Source organism: Myotis yumanensis, unplaced genomic scaffold, assembly GCF_028538775.1.
Source record: "Myotis yumanensis isolate MYYU_CA2020_CCGP unplaced genomic scaffold, mMyoYum1.0.hap1 SCAF_1, whole genome shotgun sequence".
Lineage (NCBI taxonomy): Eukaryota > Metazoa > Chordata > Mammalia > Chiroptera > Vespertilionidae > Myotis > Myotis yumanensis.
In genome coordinates, this window is record NW_027223752.1 from 10,644,918 (window position 1) to 10,660,751 (window position 15,834).

At 51.2% G+C, this 15,834-nt stretch overlaps 1 protein-coding gene across 2 annotated transcripts in view; it reads right to left on the bottom strand.

Moving 5' to 3' along the window:
- The window catches only part of LOC139009520 (D-glutamate cyclase, mitochondrial-like), a 64,444-nt gene that overhangs the window by 39,687 nt on the left and 8,923 nt on the right, over nt 1–15,834 (bottom strand). For both annotated transcript variants that reach the window (XM_070413799.1, XM_070413791.1), the window contains exon 2: nt 4,347–4,491. In XM_070413799.1, the coding sequence (XP_070269900.1) occupies nt 4,347–4,461 (115 nt within the window). In that variant the 5' untranslated portion in view covers nt 4,462–4,491. The remainder of the gene's footprint in view (nt 1–4,346; nt 4,492–15,834) is intronic.

A 15,834-nucleotide genomic window follows, 5' to 3' on the forward strand; every position in this document is an offset into this window, starting at 1 on the left:
CCCGCTGGTCTCAGGAGAGGAACACACCCATGGAACCAGCATCCAGGGGAAGAAACCAGACATGATGAGCACCCCAGAAACCCCTCGCTCCCCTTTCAGCCATCTCACACCCCTCCCCCGGCAGGGGCAGCCACTACCCTGACCTCTAACATCACACATTGCCTTTGCCTCTTTTTCATATGATGTTTTTCATGGAGTGGCATCGTGCAGTGTGGGTCTTGGGAGTCCAGTTGCTCTCATTCAACAGCATGTTTGGGGGAACCACCCATATTGCCGTGTTTAACCGTAGTCGGTGCATTCTCATGGCTGTGTGGTGCATTCACTACCACAGGGTATCTGCCCCAGACCGCTGCTGATGGGCATCTGCATGGCTTCCAGTGGCCTTATTACAAACTAGAGGCCCGGTGCATGAAATTCTTGCACTGGGGATGGGTGGGGGGTCCCTTAGCCCAGCATGTGCCTTCTTGCAGTCCAGGACCCCTCCCTCGTTACTGCCCACCTGCTTGCTGCTTCCTACCATTCGGCTTGCTGCTCCTTAGTGCTGCCACGAAGGCCTTGGGTCTGCTGGGTGCCGCGCCTGCGGGTTTGTGTCTCTGATACCCCCAGCAGCCCCAGCACCTTGATGGCGGGGCTTGGGGCTGCGGGTCTTTGACACGCAGAACAAAGAACATGGGTACAGGCCTCTCCCTCTGCAGTCGCTGCTGGGTACAGGCCCCCCGCTGCAGAGGGCGGGAGGGCCCAGGCGCAGGCCAGGCGGCAACCCCAGCCCCAGTGGGGTCCGGGGTTGCTGCCTGGCCTGCGCCCGGGCCCTCCCACCCTCCGATCACCAAGGGGATCACTCCGTGCAGCGGGGGGCCTGTACCCAGCAGCCCCAAGGCCCACCATCTTGGTGCTGGGGCTGCTGGCGCCCTGAATCAGCCAGGAGGCAGTGCTGTACGCCGGCAGAGGGCCCCTGGACCCCGGACCCTGTGCCCGGGCCCTCCCACCCTCCGATCACCATGGGGATCCGCGCAGGCCCTCCCACCCTCCGATGCCATGGCGATCCTGGGCGCAGGCCAGCTGGCAACCCCGGCCCCAGTGGGGTCCAGGGTTGCCGCCTGGCCTGCGCCCAGGCCCTCCCGCCCTCCGATCACCATGGCGATCCTGGGCGCAGGCCAGTCGGCAACCCCGGCCCCAGTGGGGTCTGGGGTTGCCGCCCGGTTTTCCAATAACAATCACCGGCTGGGGGGTGGGGGAAGGCGGCCTTTGCCCACCCCCTAGCTCTTACCTGCCGCCTGGGTTGCCGATCACCATTTTTCAGTCCTTCTCCTTTTGCCTCCTGTATGCAAATTAGCCGCCATTTTTGTTGGCGGTTAACCGCCATCTTAGTTGGCAGTTGATTTGCATAAGGATATGCTGATTAGCCAATGGGAAGGGTAGCAGTCGTACGCTAATTACCATGTTTCTCTTTTATTAGTGTAGATGGTGCAGTTGAGACCATTTTACCACATGCACTTGGGGGTACACATGTGCATACTCCTGCTTGGCATAGGTAGGGTAGGTACATATTCAGCTTTGGTACATACAGCTAAGCAGACCCAGAGTGGTGGTACCAATGTGCATTCCCACCCACAGCAGCGTGTGGGTTCCTGGTCGCGCCAAAATCTCTCCCACACTCCGTATTCCTGGCCTTTTGCCTTCCGGCCACCCGGCAGGTGTGCGGAGGCGTCGCGCTAGGTTTTTAATTGCATCACCCAGGTGATGAGCATGACAGCGTCTTTTCAGATGCTCCATTGGCCACTTGGATGTTCTTTCTGGGAAAGAGACTGTCCATGTGTTTTGTCTGGGCAGATTCTCGGCTGAGCGGCTCACAGAGCCCTGGACTCTCCCTCCAGAGACGTCTTAGCGGAGCCGTAGAGGAAGGCCCCACCTGCCTGCCCTGACCCCCTCTGGTGGCAACCACCCTCCTCTAGAACGAGAAGGCCTTTGGCTTTGGAGGCTTGGATCCCGTCTGCCTCTGACCAGCGCTGTGACCCTGGGCTGTTTCCCACGGATAACATGGCAGTGATCTCCCGACTTCAACAAGAACTCTGCGTGTCCAGTACCAGCGGACGGGTGTTCAGGAAGGAGGGGTGGAGTTACACTCAATGGAACCTTGTACAGACATTTGAAGCTATGATATAGGAGAAATGTGTTATGATATTAAGAGATATTTGGGCCGTATCATTAAAGGAATGATACTAGGTAACAAAAGTAGGTTCAGCATATCCCCCTTTGTAAAAAGTCCATGAGAGCCTTGGCCGGGTGGCTGGGTTGGTTAGAACATTGTCCCGTACACCAAGCGGCTACAGGTTCGATTCCTGGTCAGGGCATATACCTAGATTTCGGGTTCAATCCCTGGTTGGAGGCAACCAATCGATATTTCTCTCTCACCGATGCTTCTTTGTCTTTCTCTCTCTCCTCCCTTCCTTCCTCTCTCTCTAAAATCAATAAAAACATCTCCTTGGATAACAATTAAAAAAATAAAAAAAAATAAATCAAGAGAGAGAAAGAACTAAAAGAAAATACATCCACATGCTAATCATATTCTAAACTTTACCCAGTAATTAGGAATTATTCTATAACTGGAGGGGGGAAAAAAAAAACAAAGAAAAAAGTTATATTTTAAAAAAGGATTATTTCCTTTAAAAAGACCATCCCAGAGAAAAACATAATTATGCTCTTTTGGAGAAATAACCTTGGGCACAGTCCTCCTACATGCCAGCCTTGCTCTCTCATCCTGTGGACATTCTTTTCCGCAATAATATTGTCAGCTAATATTTTCTGTGTGCTTAGCATGTGCCAAGCTGTCTGTGCCAAGCGATTGATCTATGTAATCATCTGCACACATGAGGAGAATAAGGCTCAGAGAGATGGAGTGAATTTCCCAGGGTTGCTTGGCTGGTGCATGGCACAGCCAGGATGCAAACCTGAGACGGGTGGCCCGTGAGCCCCTGGGGGCACCGGGCCTCGCTAGGCTGGGTCCGCCCCCACCTCCGGCACGTTCCTTCTCGGGGATGGTGAAGTGGAGCAGATGCCGGGTGTCTGCGGGGAAGAGTCTGGGGCTGGCTCCTGCTCTAACTGCCTGGAGCTCCTGATCGCGGATCCTCAGTGCCTGCCAATGCCACAGACAGCCTTCCAAAATGAGGACAGACCGGACGCTGCCAGCTGCTGAAAGCCCAAGGAAGCCGGCTGCCTGCCTCAAGCAAGCCCAGAGAGCCTCCAAAAATAAGCTGGAATGAGGGGGAAGGGAACTGGGCCAGACCAGCGGCCTCGCGTTCCCCGGCCACCCCCTTCTCCCCTCCAAAGCTGTGGTGAGAGCAAACTGGACCTTTAAGACCGTAACTCCGGGAGGTGCGACGTGCACAAAGCTTCTCTGTTTCCTCTTTAATTATTGCGTAGAGTTCAGAGCCACTGCGTTTTGGTTTTGTCCATCTCCACTCTGGCCCTGGATTGTCCCCATTAGCAACAGGACGTGGAACAGAGGGCTGAGTGGTGCCTTTTTGAGGGGCACCCACGAGGGGAGGGCTCCTGATGGTGTGAGGGGATTCCTGCACCTCCTGGGTTATGAAATCTGCCTGCGACTAGGGTCAATGACAACTTTGACATGTTTTCTCTTGCAGGATCTTTTAGAGCCCTGGGTGTCACTCTGGGGAGACAGTGGGGAGCTGGGTAACCCCAGTGAAGATCAGACCAAGGCAGGGAGACCTGGTCCAAATTTGAACCAGGTTAACAAGCTGCATACCCAGGGGCACTTTTCCAGGAGGGAAACTGTCTCATCATCCGAGGCCGTGGGTGGTTCTGCCTACGGAGCTGTGGCAACCAAGCAGAACCACGTGGTGCCAGCCCCACCTGTGGACAGGTATTCACACCCGAGGCTGGCCCACATGCCAGCTCTGCTGAGAAGCTAAGTAGCGACCAGAGCTGACAGCATTCTGCTCTTACTTTCTGTCTCCCGTGCGACGCTGGGCATCTCTGGGATTCCTGTGCCCTGCACAACTGGTATCTCCAAAACTTCACAACCCAGGGAATTTCTCTCCCTCTCTCTCTCTCTCTCTCTTAGTTTTCATTTTAATTTAAAAAATATATTTTTATTGACTTCAGAGAGGAAGGAAGAGGGAGAGAGAGAGATAGAGACATCAATGATGAGAGGGAATGATTAATCAGCTGCCTCCTGCACGCCCCCCACTGGAGATCAAGCCGCTAACCCGGGCATGTGCCCTGACTATGAATCGAATCGTGACCTCCTGGTTCATAGGTCGATGTCCAACCACCGAGCCACGCGGGCTGGGCTTTTTCTCTTTTTTAAAACATCTAGCACCACTCACCCCCCGTCGTGCTGGACATGTTTCTGATGTTTGGTTTCTTTTGTAGAATCAAACTCCTTATGGCAGCAAGAGGGCAGGACTTCGGGTGGAGAGTGAAGGTCATCGTGAAGGTCATCGGGCCATCCTTTAATGGGCAGCAGAGAGTCTGGATGAGGGGACGAAGGGGAACAGATGAGAAAGCACAGCTCCCTTGAAGGCGGCAAGTTCCCCATCAGATACCCGATCCCATCCAGTCCTGGCTGTTCCTGGCCCAGCCCGGGATGTGTATCGGTTGCAGCAAGTTCTTGTCCCTCTCCCACCCCTGGGACCTGTGGAACCCCTTGAAATTCCGAACACTTCGAGATCTTTGCTCACGCTCTTCCCTTGGCCAGGAATGTCCTCCCTCCCTCCCTCCCAGAAGGCCTTTCCATCCCTCATAACTGGCTCAGAATCTTCCACCTCTAGGAAGAAGCCAAGAGGTGTGCACTGGCTCATGCTGGGCGCCTGGGCCCTCAGAACATTCTGTGGCCTGAACTGCAGTTGGCCTGAGGTTCTACTTGACTCCGGACCCCCTATCCCACCCCCTGGGGAGCCTCCAAGTGCCTAGGCCTCTTCCACAGGTCCCACAGTGCCAACCACAGCCTAAGCACACAGCACACACCCAAAACGCTTATGACCCGATGAACAAATGAATGAGTGCCGATCACAAATGAGACAGCGGGCTGAATTTTCTGTCTACGTGTGACTTCTGTCGTTTAGACTTAGGGGTCCTAGAAGATAAAGATTTTATGTTTTCTTCTTTATACCTCCTTACTGCCACTACTCTGGACACAGTGCCTGACACAGAGCTTTGGTGAACGAATGAATGAATACAGGGGTGGGCAAAAGTAGGTTTAGAGTGGTGAGAACATGAAAGTTTATTCTTGTATTATTATTATTTATTAACGATTGTATTATTTATTCATGTTACAAGTGTAATACAAATATAATTTTTAAGATTTAGAGATGGTCTCAAAGCTCCAGGAGGTTACATTTAGGAAAGAAGTCCATCAGTTGACTTACACTCTAGAAAAAGAGGCTTCAACGTGTTAGCAAAAATCGAAGTCACATTGTGTTGGCTTCCAAGGCACAGCTCATGTCTTCTTCACCAAAACAGACCCCGTGCCTCGCTAGTGCCTGATACAAAAGTGGGAGTTCAGTGAGTGTTTGTTGAATGACTGGCTGACTGTAGAATGGGTGGAAGCACAAAGGCAGTGCCCACAGGGAAGGCTCTGGACAAGCCTGGCTTTCCACAACTCTTTCTGTCTAAAAGAGGAGAGCCCGATGGGATTCTAAACCACCGATGTATGTTTTCACCTCTAATATCAGCGGTAGAAAACTACGTAACCACTATGGCTGTTTGATGAAGAATTTGAGCTTGTATAAAATCTCTAGCAAACAGAAATGTAAAGACAGTGCCCTGGAAGAGGTAGAGATGCATTTCAGACCGACATGCTTTAATAGCCGCAGGAACCGAGCGCTGTGGGCACACCGGGAGAGGACAGTGGGGGGTCAGGTGAGGTTGGGTTCCATGCCCCCGTGGAGATGCTGAGGCTAAAGCAGCTGCTTTGGCAGGCCAAGCCTGAGCTTGCCGGCTGGACTGGCAGAGCCCGCCTGGGCCCAGCAGACCTCGCTCCTGGGCCAAGCAGCCGGGGGCACCGGCTAAGGTCTTGGATGTCTGTGGCTCCCCATGGTCACTGCGGAGGGCTTAACACCTCAGCCAGGCACTCAGCAAAGGTCCAAGACAGAACCATTCCCTGCCCATGTGGGGACATGGCCAGACCCCTCTAACAACTGTCCTCACTGCATATCTGGAGGAAAGAATGATGTTTACCCCAAACCCAATCAAACGAGAGACCCCCCACATGTACCTGTTAGCCTTCACCCCTCATTATATTTTTATTTATTTATTTTAAATATATTGTTATTGATTTCAGAGAGGAAGGGAGAGGGAGAGAGACATAGAAACATCAAGGATGAGAGAAAAGAATTGATCCTCCTGCATGACCCCTACTGGGGATTCAGCCCATAACCCAAGCATGTGCCCTTGACTGGAATCAAACCCAGGACCCTACAGTTCACAGACCGACGCTCTATCCACTGAGCCAAACCAGCTAGGGCTCCACCCCCCATTATTACTGGATAGGATGGTAGGTATAAGCTGGGGGCTGTTTTGCAAATAAATTGTAGCCAGAAACCAAACTCTGAAGACGATTGCCTTCCCTTTGCTTTATTTATTTATTGTTTTAATATAAATCCAAGTGGACCTCAGTCATTCCTGTTACTTTCCTGGCCTGGAGATAAATGAGGGCAGCTAGGACTCCTGCCCTGTGAAATGCATGCTGGGAGTGTGCCAGGCACCTGAATGTCACCACATGCGTGCTGGGAGGGAAAGAGGCTGAGAACCCCTACCTCATGGATCATCCCCTTGAAGGCAGGGGTCAAACAGAGCATGATGTACATTGGCTCCTGCCAAAGAAGTGCCCTTAGTACACCAACCAGAGAACGCCCAGTCATATACGAAACGGTAGCAACCCCCACCATATGTGAGAACCCAGTGTGTGCCAGGCCCTTTACCCTCAATGGTTTACAACCATCGGTTCTTCACACCCTCCCCCCAACAAAGAAGACATTATTAATCCCATTATAGACAAGAAAGGTGGGGTTCAGGGAGATCAAAGTAGTTAACTAAAGTCTCATAACTAGTATGTGGTAGAGCCCAAATCCAAAAGCAAGTATAAAGTCATGCTTGCTTGATCAATATCTACCTATGTCCATCCACTCATCCATCCATCCATCCATCCATCCACCCATCCACCCATCCATCCATCCATCGTGTGGTGTTAATGGGAATGACATCCTCAGTAGGAAAAATGGGGACCAGCCCCCCCACAAGATAATTCTGAGGCCAGAGTCTCTTGAGCCTTTATGTTTCTTTGGGACTGAACCCTGAACTTCCAGGCTTTCCACCAGGGTCTCGAGTGAACTCACTGCTGAGGGTGCTGAGTGGCCCAGTGTCTCATGGTCCAGTGAGGTCTTACTCTAGGAGTGAGATAGGACGGGGAGATCTCATTGGGGAGCCTTGGTTGGACTTCAAGAAGTCACCTGTCTGCTGTGAGTTCTTTCTTTTCTCTTTAGAGAATAACGAACTATCAAATCCACAAATATCATTCCCCAGCATCAAATATACCAGAGAGGGGGCCATAGCAGGATCAGACACATCCCAAGCCCAGTGTCAAAGTATCTGCTCTATGCCTGTCACAGGTGATTGAAACTCCACCATTAGGAAGTCATTCCTCCGCTTTACCCAAGCAATCCAATCCAGTCCAGTCCAACCCAATCAAATCCAGTCCAATCCAGTCCAATCCAATCCAATCCAGTCCAATTCTGGAGGAATGCATCTTCCAGATGTGCTCAAACAGTGGGCTGAATGCAAGCCCATGGTGGCAATGTTAGTAATAGAAACCACATAGAAACAACCTAACAAAGGTTGATTAAATGCTAGTTAAATAGAGGTGTAGCTAAACTCTAGTACATCCATACCATACACTCCCAAGCTCCCTCTGACTGCATTCCCACCCTTGCTAAGATAGCATTCACAACATTAACCTTATTCCAGCACAATCCAGCATTCATGCATGCATTCAGCAGGCATCATGGCACAGAGCACAGATTTGGGGGCAGACTGTCTGAATTCTAAACCCGTCCCTACACTTAGGAGGGGGTCATTAACCCCTCAGGGCCTATTTTCTCAACTGTAAACAGGACCTAATAACAGTATGCACTTCCCTGGGTTGCGGTGGGATGAAATTAGCTAACACGTGTGAGGTTCTCGGAACAACTCCCGGCTGGGCCAACGGTTAGCGCCACAGAAGCATTGCCCTTGTGTGTGTTACTCCCGCCCAGGGCGCTGCAGACACCGTGGGGAGAAGACAGCCACAGCCCACGCTCACAGGGGGGTTGCCTCCCTGGAGACAGACCTTAACCACATAATTAGCATCGTGTCTGTCTCCCTGGGAGAGACAGGAAGTAAATCGGTGACTATGATGCCATGTGCAGAGGGAGCCCTCCTGGGCTGAGTCTGAAAGGAGGAGGAATGATCAGACTCACAGACGGTGGGGAGGGCGGGTGCTCTAGGCAGGGACAGCATGAGCAAAGGCAGGGAGCAGTGGGGAGAACTAGCTTCTTATGCAGAGGACCTGTATGCCACAGGGAGGAGGAGGGGTGCAGGGGCTGGGAGGGCGAGCAGAGGCCAGCTCCGGAAGAAACCTGGATGGATCCCCAGAGCAATGGGAAATCACAACGGTTTTCAGCAGCAGAGTGACTTGGTAAGACTCACGGTTTATGAAGATGCTCTGGCTGCAGGTGGGGGATGGACTGCAGGGCAGGCAAAGAGGCGCTGGCAGATGAGAGGGGAGGCCAGGCCAGGATGATGAGCATCTAGAAAGTCTCGCTCCCAGAAAAGACCCTTGCAGGAGAGAGGCTGCCTTAACCCTTCGTGTGCCCTGCTGGGCCAGCCAGCCCTCAGCATGCTTAGGGGAGCCCAGGTGGCTCTTGTGAAGGAGGGACAAGGGATCTCTCTCTCTCTCTCTCTCTCTCTCTCTCTCTCTCTCTCTCTCTCTCACACATACACACACACACACACACACACACACACACACACACACACGGAGAAAGTTTTCAGTTTCCCTTCAGTTCCACCAGGGCAGAACTTTTGACCTGTTCCATTTCTTGATATAACTCTGGTGCCTGCAACAGTGCCTGGCACAGGGAAGGCACCCAATAAATGTCCACGGTCAGGGGGATGGACAAAGCAAGTGACACCCACAAAAGCAACCGAGATGAGGCAACCAGGGAGGTAGGAGGGAAACCAGGTGGCTCAGAAGCCAAGGGAAGCAAGTGTTTCAAGGAGGAATTCATGTCATGAAGGTCATGGAGAATGAAGTTTAAATGTCCATCGGACTTTATAACCCCGTCAGCAAGCATCTTGTATGGATGCAGGATGTGACCTTGACGGGTACAAAGAATAACAGAAGACACAGTCCATCTCCTTGAAGCTCACAGTCAAGCCATGAAGATCACATTATTCACAAGCATAAGCACTTCCCGATGTTAGGAAAGTCCATTTCTGGTCTGTAGATGTCACTTCCCCAGCGTCCTGCGCGTGACCATGGAAGAACAGAACAAGGAGGTGTGCAGACCTTGTCTCCACTCATTAATTTTTGTGGTGGAAGTTGTTCAACTGCCAAGACAGTTGCTGGTGGCAGCCTAGACACAATTGCAAATTTGCAAAATAGATGTTGCCGTAAGGAAAAGGTATCCTAACTGTATAAATATTTCAAAAAATTTTTTTCATTATAACAGAGACAAAAGATTGGGCCAATGCTGGACATATTACGTATTGTTTTATATTGTTGATTTAATAGGTCGGATACAAGTGCTTCCATTACTCAAGGATTGTGAGCTAAACAAGTATTTTTAACCAAAGTCGATGGTGGTCAAAGCCGACTAAACAAGTTCAGTCCTAGAGTCAGGAGGTGGAGGAGAGCAAGGCAGGAATCCATGGCGAGGTATGGACACGTTGGTGACCCAAAGCAGGGGGTCAGAGCCCAAGTGGTGAGGAGGGCATCCATCCCCAGGGAGGGTGGTCTGGCCTGTGGTGTCACAGCCTGATCAGGGTAAGGAGGGGTTCTTCAGAGGGTCGGGAATGGCACCTGGCATGTGATATCGAAGGGTAAGGAGTGTGTGTGTGTGTGTGTGTGTGTGTGCGCGCGTGCGTTCTGGGAAACAGTATCCTTTAGCTCTGCCTGGGAGCAGCAGCATTTCATGAGTAATGAGCACATCTAGCGCCATATCTTGGCTTCTAGATATCATTTTCCATTAAAATGAACCAAGACTCCTTGGAGAAATGGTTGATTCCACAGCTTGGGCAAGGAAGTCAGAAAAAAAGCGAGCCTGGAACATCTTGTCGGGTCAGAAGGTGGCAACATGCTCCAAGAAGGAGGAGGCCACATGGAGAGGATCCAGACGGAAGGGGCTCTCACTGGTCAAACTGGGGACGTATGAGCTTCAAAATAAATAATGATGGGAATGGAGTATAATTCACTAATTAATATAGGAATCTATACATCCATATGGATATAAAAAAATAAAGTTAATGAGTGGGATATTTGCATAGCTTCAAAGTACCTCCCCGTAAAATGCCTTTTAATTACAGAGAGGAAAAGACTAACTTTATCTTAGAGAAACCTGGTTGATGCCACCTTAATCATGTGCCCGAAGTGACCATCATTAGGATAGGAATAAATTAAAATGATGAGATCCTTGGTAGGGGGAAAGAAGGAGGCCAGGTCACTGCTATTCAAAGCGACATGCCTGCCATAGATGCATAACCTGCATCCGATCATGAGGAAACATTAGACAAACCTTAACCAAGGGACAGTCTACAGCACCTTTCATCTTCGAAAGTGTCAAGGTCACATTAAGTCAAGGAAAGATGGAGGAGCTGTTCTTCCAGACCGAAGGAGAGTAAACAAACACAATGAAATGCAAGAGTGATTCTGAACTGGATCCTTGGGAGAAAAAGGACACGACTGTGATCACTGGTGAAACTTGAAGGGAGTCTGAGGATTCGATGGTAGCAATGAAGCTGTGTTAGCTTCCTGGATTTGACAGCTGTGCTGTGGGCAGGAGGGAAAAATGCAGGAAAGTATGGGAGGAGGATGGGGACACCAGCAAAATGTACTCTCAGAGAGTTCAAGAAAAAAAATGTTGCAACTTTTCTGTCGCTTTGTGATTGCTTCAAAATATAAAAATGATAAGAAATAAGTTATGGAAAAATTAAACAGAAAAAAAATGAAATGGTGTACATACATATCATGGAATATTATTTAGCCTTTAAAAGGAAGGCAATCCTGACACATGCTACCGCATGGATGAACCTTGGAGACATCATGCTAAGTGAAATAAGCCAGTCACAAAAGGACAAACACTGTATGATTCCACTTATAGGAAACTAGAGGCCCGGTGCATGAAATTAGTGCACAAAACTAGAGGCCCAGTGCACGAAATTAGTGCAGGTCCTTCAGCCGAGCCTGTACCCTCTCCAATCTGGGATCCCTCTCGCAACCTGGGACCATTGGCTCCTAACCACTCTGCCTGCCTGCCTGATTCCCCTAACTGCTCCCCTGCTGGCTTGATTGCCCCTAACCGCTCTCCTCTGCCTGCCTGATCACCCCTAACCACCTCTGCCTCAGCCCCCGCCACTGTGGCTTTGTCTGGAAGGATGTCCGGAAGACGTCCGGTCTATCTGGTTTATCTGGTCTAATTAGCATATTACCTTTTTATTAGTATAGATGCCTGGAATAGTCAAATTCACAGAGACAGGAAATGGAACAGTGGTTGCCCAGGGCTGGGGACAGGAGAGCGTGGGGAATTGGTGTGTCATGGGGACGGATTTTAAGTTCGGGATGATGAAAAAATTCTGGAGATGGATAGTGAGGATGGTCTCATGACGATGTGCGTGTACTCACTGCCACTGACCTGTGTGCTGAAAACTGGGTGAGATGGTGAATTTTATGTTATATATAGTTTACCATCATAAAAAAAATAAAATCTAGATTAAAATATCAAACTGTGTTAAGGTACATTCACATTAACTGTTTAGTTTCAAAATGTTGGTGTGAAAGTGACACCAGGGTTGGCGTGTATCTTGAATTAAATATAAAATGTTCTCTGACTCCTGTCTTAACTCCATGGCAAAGCAGGGTTTTGTGTGTGTGCTTCACATGGCCAAGCAGTCACTTGATCGCTCTGTGAAACTTGGGGAGAACTCTTTCTGCCAAACGTGACTGTGAATGTCCATTCTTAGAGAGTCGTGGACTATTTGAGAGCCTCGTTCTTCAAAGCAAACCTGCTTTTGGTTGCTTAGTCCAATACAGCAATCCAAGCCAGTGGCTGGCAAAGCTCCAAGGTATGCAGTCAGGGGCCGCAGAGGCCAGCCCATCTGTTTCATCGTTGGCTGGGCCTGCAGGTTTGCTTTTTTATTTCAGAGGCTCTGCAATGCCCTGCCAGACCAAACCCCTGTCACTGTGAGACGTAACACATGGACCCAGATATCGGGGAAGGGAATGATGCTCCTAACAGTTAACACCAAGCCACGCGGTTCCCTGGGGAGGAACCAGGCAGTTGCTTACATGTCTAGCTACCCTTCCACTGCAAGCTCCACCAACGCATGACCCACAAGCCTACTTCAAGGTCACTGTGAGCATCGCTCCCTGGTGGGAGGAGCTGGGGGCTCCATGGACTTCCCTTCCGGGAAAGGGCTTGCCTAGCGGTGGTGACCTCACACACGGCCTGCAGGCACAGAAGGTACGTGAACCAGACGGCAAAGCGTCTCTTCGTGCCAAATGCCAGGCATGCCAGACAGACGCTTCTTCAGTGTCTTCCCGTTGGATGATTTTCATAATCTGTAACTTCTTGGGCAGCAGTTTATGAGTTGATGGTGGTAGTAACTATTAAAGTTTCTTAAAAAATTCTTTTGTTAGGGGTATGTGTGTTCTGTTTTTAGCCTGTGCTTTAATGGAGAGTAAAATTAATCTCAATGGTCAGTTCTTAGAATTATTGGTCTCAGAGACAGACTTTAGTTCAAAAGCATACTTGCTTTCCCCGAAAGCAGTGATGGCAAACCTTTTGAGCTCGGCATATCAGCATTTTGAAAAACCTTAACTTAACTCTGGTGCCGTGTCACATATAGAAATTTTTTGATATTTGCAACCATAGTAAAACAAAGACTTATATTTTTGATATTTGTTTTATGTATTTAAATGCCATTTAACAAAGAAAAATCAACCAAAAAAATGAGTTCGCGCGTCACCTCTGACACGCGTGTCATAGGTTCGCCATCACTGCCCTAAAGCAAGCACTTCAAACTCGCGGCCGGTGGGCCATAGCCTTGCCCTAAAGGAAGTATGCCATCTGACAGCATAAATGTATAGAAATGAATATATCTAATAGAGCCCCATTACGGACAGAAGTAGATATTAGGGGGCAGAGTTACTAATACATGGTCCTTAAACTTAATCCTCCCACGCTAGGCCTAAGGTTTAAAGGGTGTATGTATATGGGGGTTGCATTTCAGAAGATGTAATTGGCCTACATCCAAATAAAAACGAACTAAGCACGACCAGCTTCATTTATATACTTCTACCAACAGTTATGCAGAGACGGTTATGGAAATACTATGGGATGGCTCGAGCAGTTGTTTTAAGGGTCTCTCGGTCCATGAAAACTGCATTCGGAAATAGCTGAGCTGGGCCTGAGTCTACTGCCCGAGGTCTCACAGACCGAAACCCGCCATTTCGGGTGTAATGATGCCCTTCCCTGCTCTGCTTCCTGGCTGAGCTCCTCCGAGGTTTCGTTTTATGAGTATTCCTGAAAACGTTCTGGCTCGGTCCCTGCCCCACGGCTCTGTATTACCCACTCACTGCATAAAGCCAGCGGCAGCTCCACATCCAGGCAGGATGGGGGTCTCGAGCTCCCAACGCGTGTGATCGCTGTGCTGGGCAGAGGCCACGCGCCTTCAGGACTTCCCTGGGAGGCTGGGGGTGCCCTTGGAGGGATGCTGTGCCCTCGGGGGCCTCAGACAATCGCTGAGAAAGTCAGAAGCCTCTAGAGGCCATCCTCTAGTGGCCCTCTACCCTGGTCTGGGGGTCGGGCCCTTTGGGGTCCTGCCCTTGGCAGCAGCCAGAACACAGCAGAACCCCATTCTCCCCAACACGTGTGCATTTCCATGGGAACGGCTCGGCCTATTTCTATGGCACCTATCACCATGGCACCTACTTGCTTTGAGAGCACAGGCTAAAAACAGAACACAGAGAAAGGGGCACGCCACTTCCTCGCCTTCCCCTCTGCCATCGCCGTTGTACCTCCGGCGGCTCAGTGGACCGGATCCACTCCCAGCTTCTGTGATTGTGTTGTAAGTGCCCTCAACACTGAAAAGGCTTTCTGCTGGCATCGGCATCATCGAGCGGTGATGTGGCCCAAGGCTCCAGAAGGGGCTCCTCCCAGGGCTTGGTCAGGGCCCCTTACATGGTGACTGGGGGAGGGGAAAAGTGGGGAGCAGGGCAGAGGGACACCAATGTGCACAGATGACCCAAGAAAGGACCTGTGTTTGTTCTCTCCCGGGAGCATGTGGGACTTCCTCTCCAGGCTGGATCCACAGGCCAAAGAGCCCCCGCCCCCTGAAGGTTTTCCTTAAGTGATAGAGACCACCCTTCCAGTTTCTGGGGTCAGACAGTTTGAATTCGGACTCAGCTACTTGCCAGCCAGGTGAGATCAGCGGTCCCCCTCTCAAAGGTTATGTGTACTCATCTCTAAATGGCGGTGAGGATGCACAGCCCACGGGGACAAGCCACGTGCTGTGGCCTCAGCCTTCATGGTTGCTCCCTGGTTTCCTCATCCATTCACGGGGAGAATAATCGCGCCTGCCTCGAAGGAGCTTTTTGGGGTGCGTGGAAACCATGTATGCAGCGCGCTGAGCTGCCGCTCCAGCCGCTGGAGAGGAGGGTGTGAGGAGGAGGCCAGCGGTGATGCCGGGCAGCCCTGTTTCTCCCGGGCCCTCCGTCCCGCCCTCCATCCCGTGGGGCAGGTCCATGAGCAGCCCCCTGCCCTCAGATTTCTACACTCACCAAGCCCCTGGCTACCACACATGCAACGGAGGACAAGCTCCTGCTCCGAAGCAGCTGTCACCACGCCTAGCGCCATCGGCCAGGGGACTCGCTGTGACACCCTGGACAGTGGAATTCTCACAAACTGAAGAGGATTGCAACACGGTTGCCGGCCTGCGGATTTGAGAGCCACGCAGGCCTGCGTGCTCCAGGCTCCCTTCTCTCACCTGTGAGCTGAGTGACTCTGGACGAGTCCCCTAACTCCCCCTTCCTTCTCCACCTGGGAACCGGGGCGGTGCCACCCGTCTCAGAGGGAGCTGGGGAGCATTCAGGAGAACGGCAGAGATAAGCTCCCGTCCAGCACATGGCGGGCACCCAGGAACCGTGGACTCCCTTCTCTCTTCACCACCCTGATGCTTTAAGGCAGAGTAAATATTTAATGGCCCCAGCATCAGCCTTCATAATAGAAGGAAACATAACAGAAGGAAACTGGCCCCTTTCCGGCATTTGCTGGCGGTGCTGGTAGACGCACCAGCCAAACTCCCAGACGCACTGCAGGCCCAGGGCTGGCACGGCCAACCCCCCCCGCCCCCCCCCGTGCCCCCACTGCCCTCCCACAAGCCACTTCTCACAGCGCCCTCTCAGGGATGCTCTGCCCGGCCCAACGAGCGGTCGGCTCACTCTCAGACACAGCCTGCTCATTCCTTTCTAGTGTAGAGAAGCCATGTCCCTGTGGTGAGCACAGTGGCGGTCTCCCTGCCAAATCACACCCCCCAAGAGCGCCCCCTTTCCATGTGGGAATC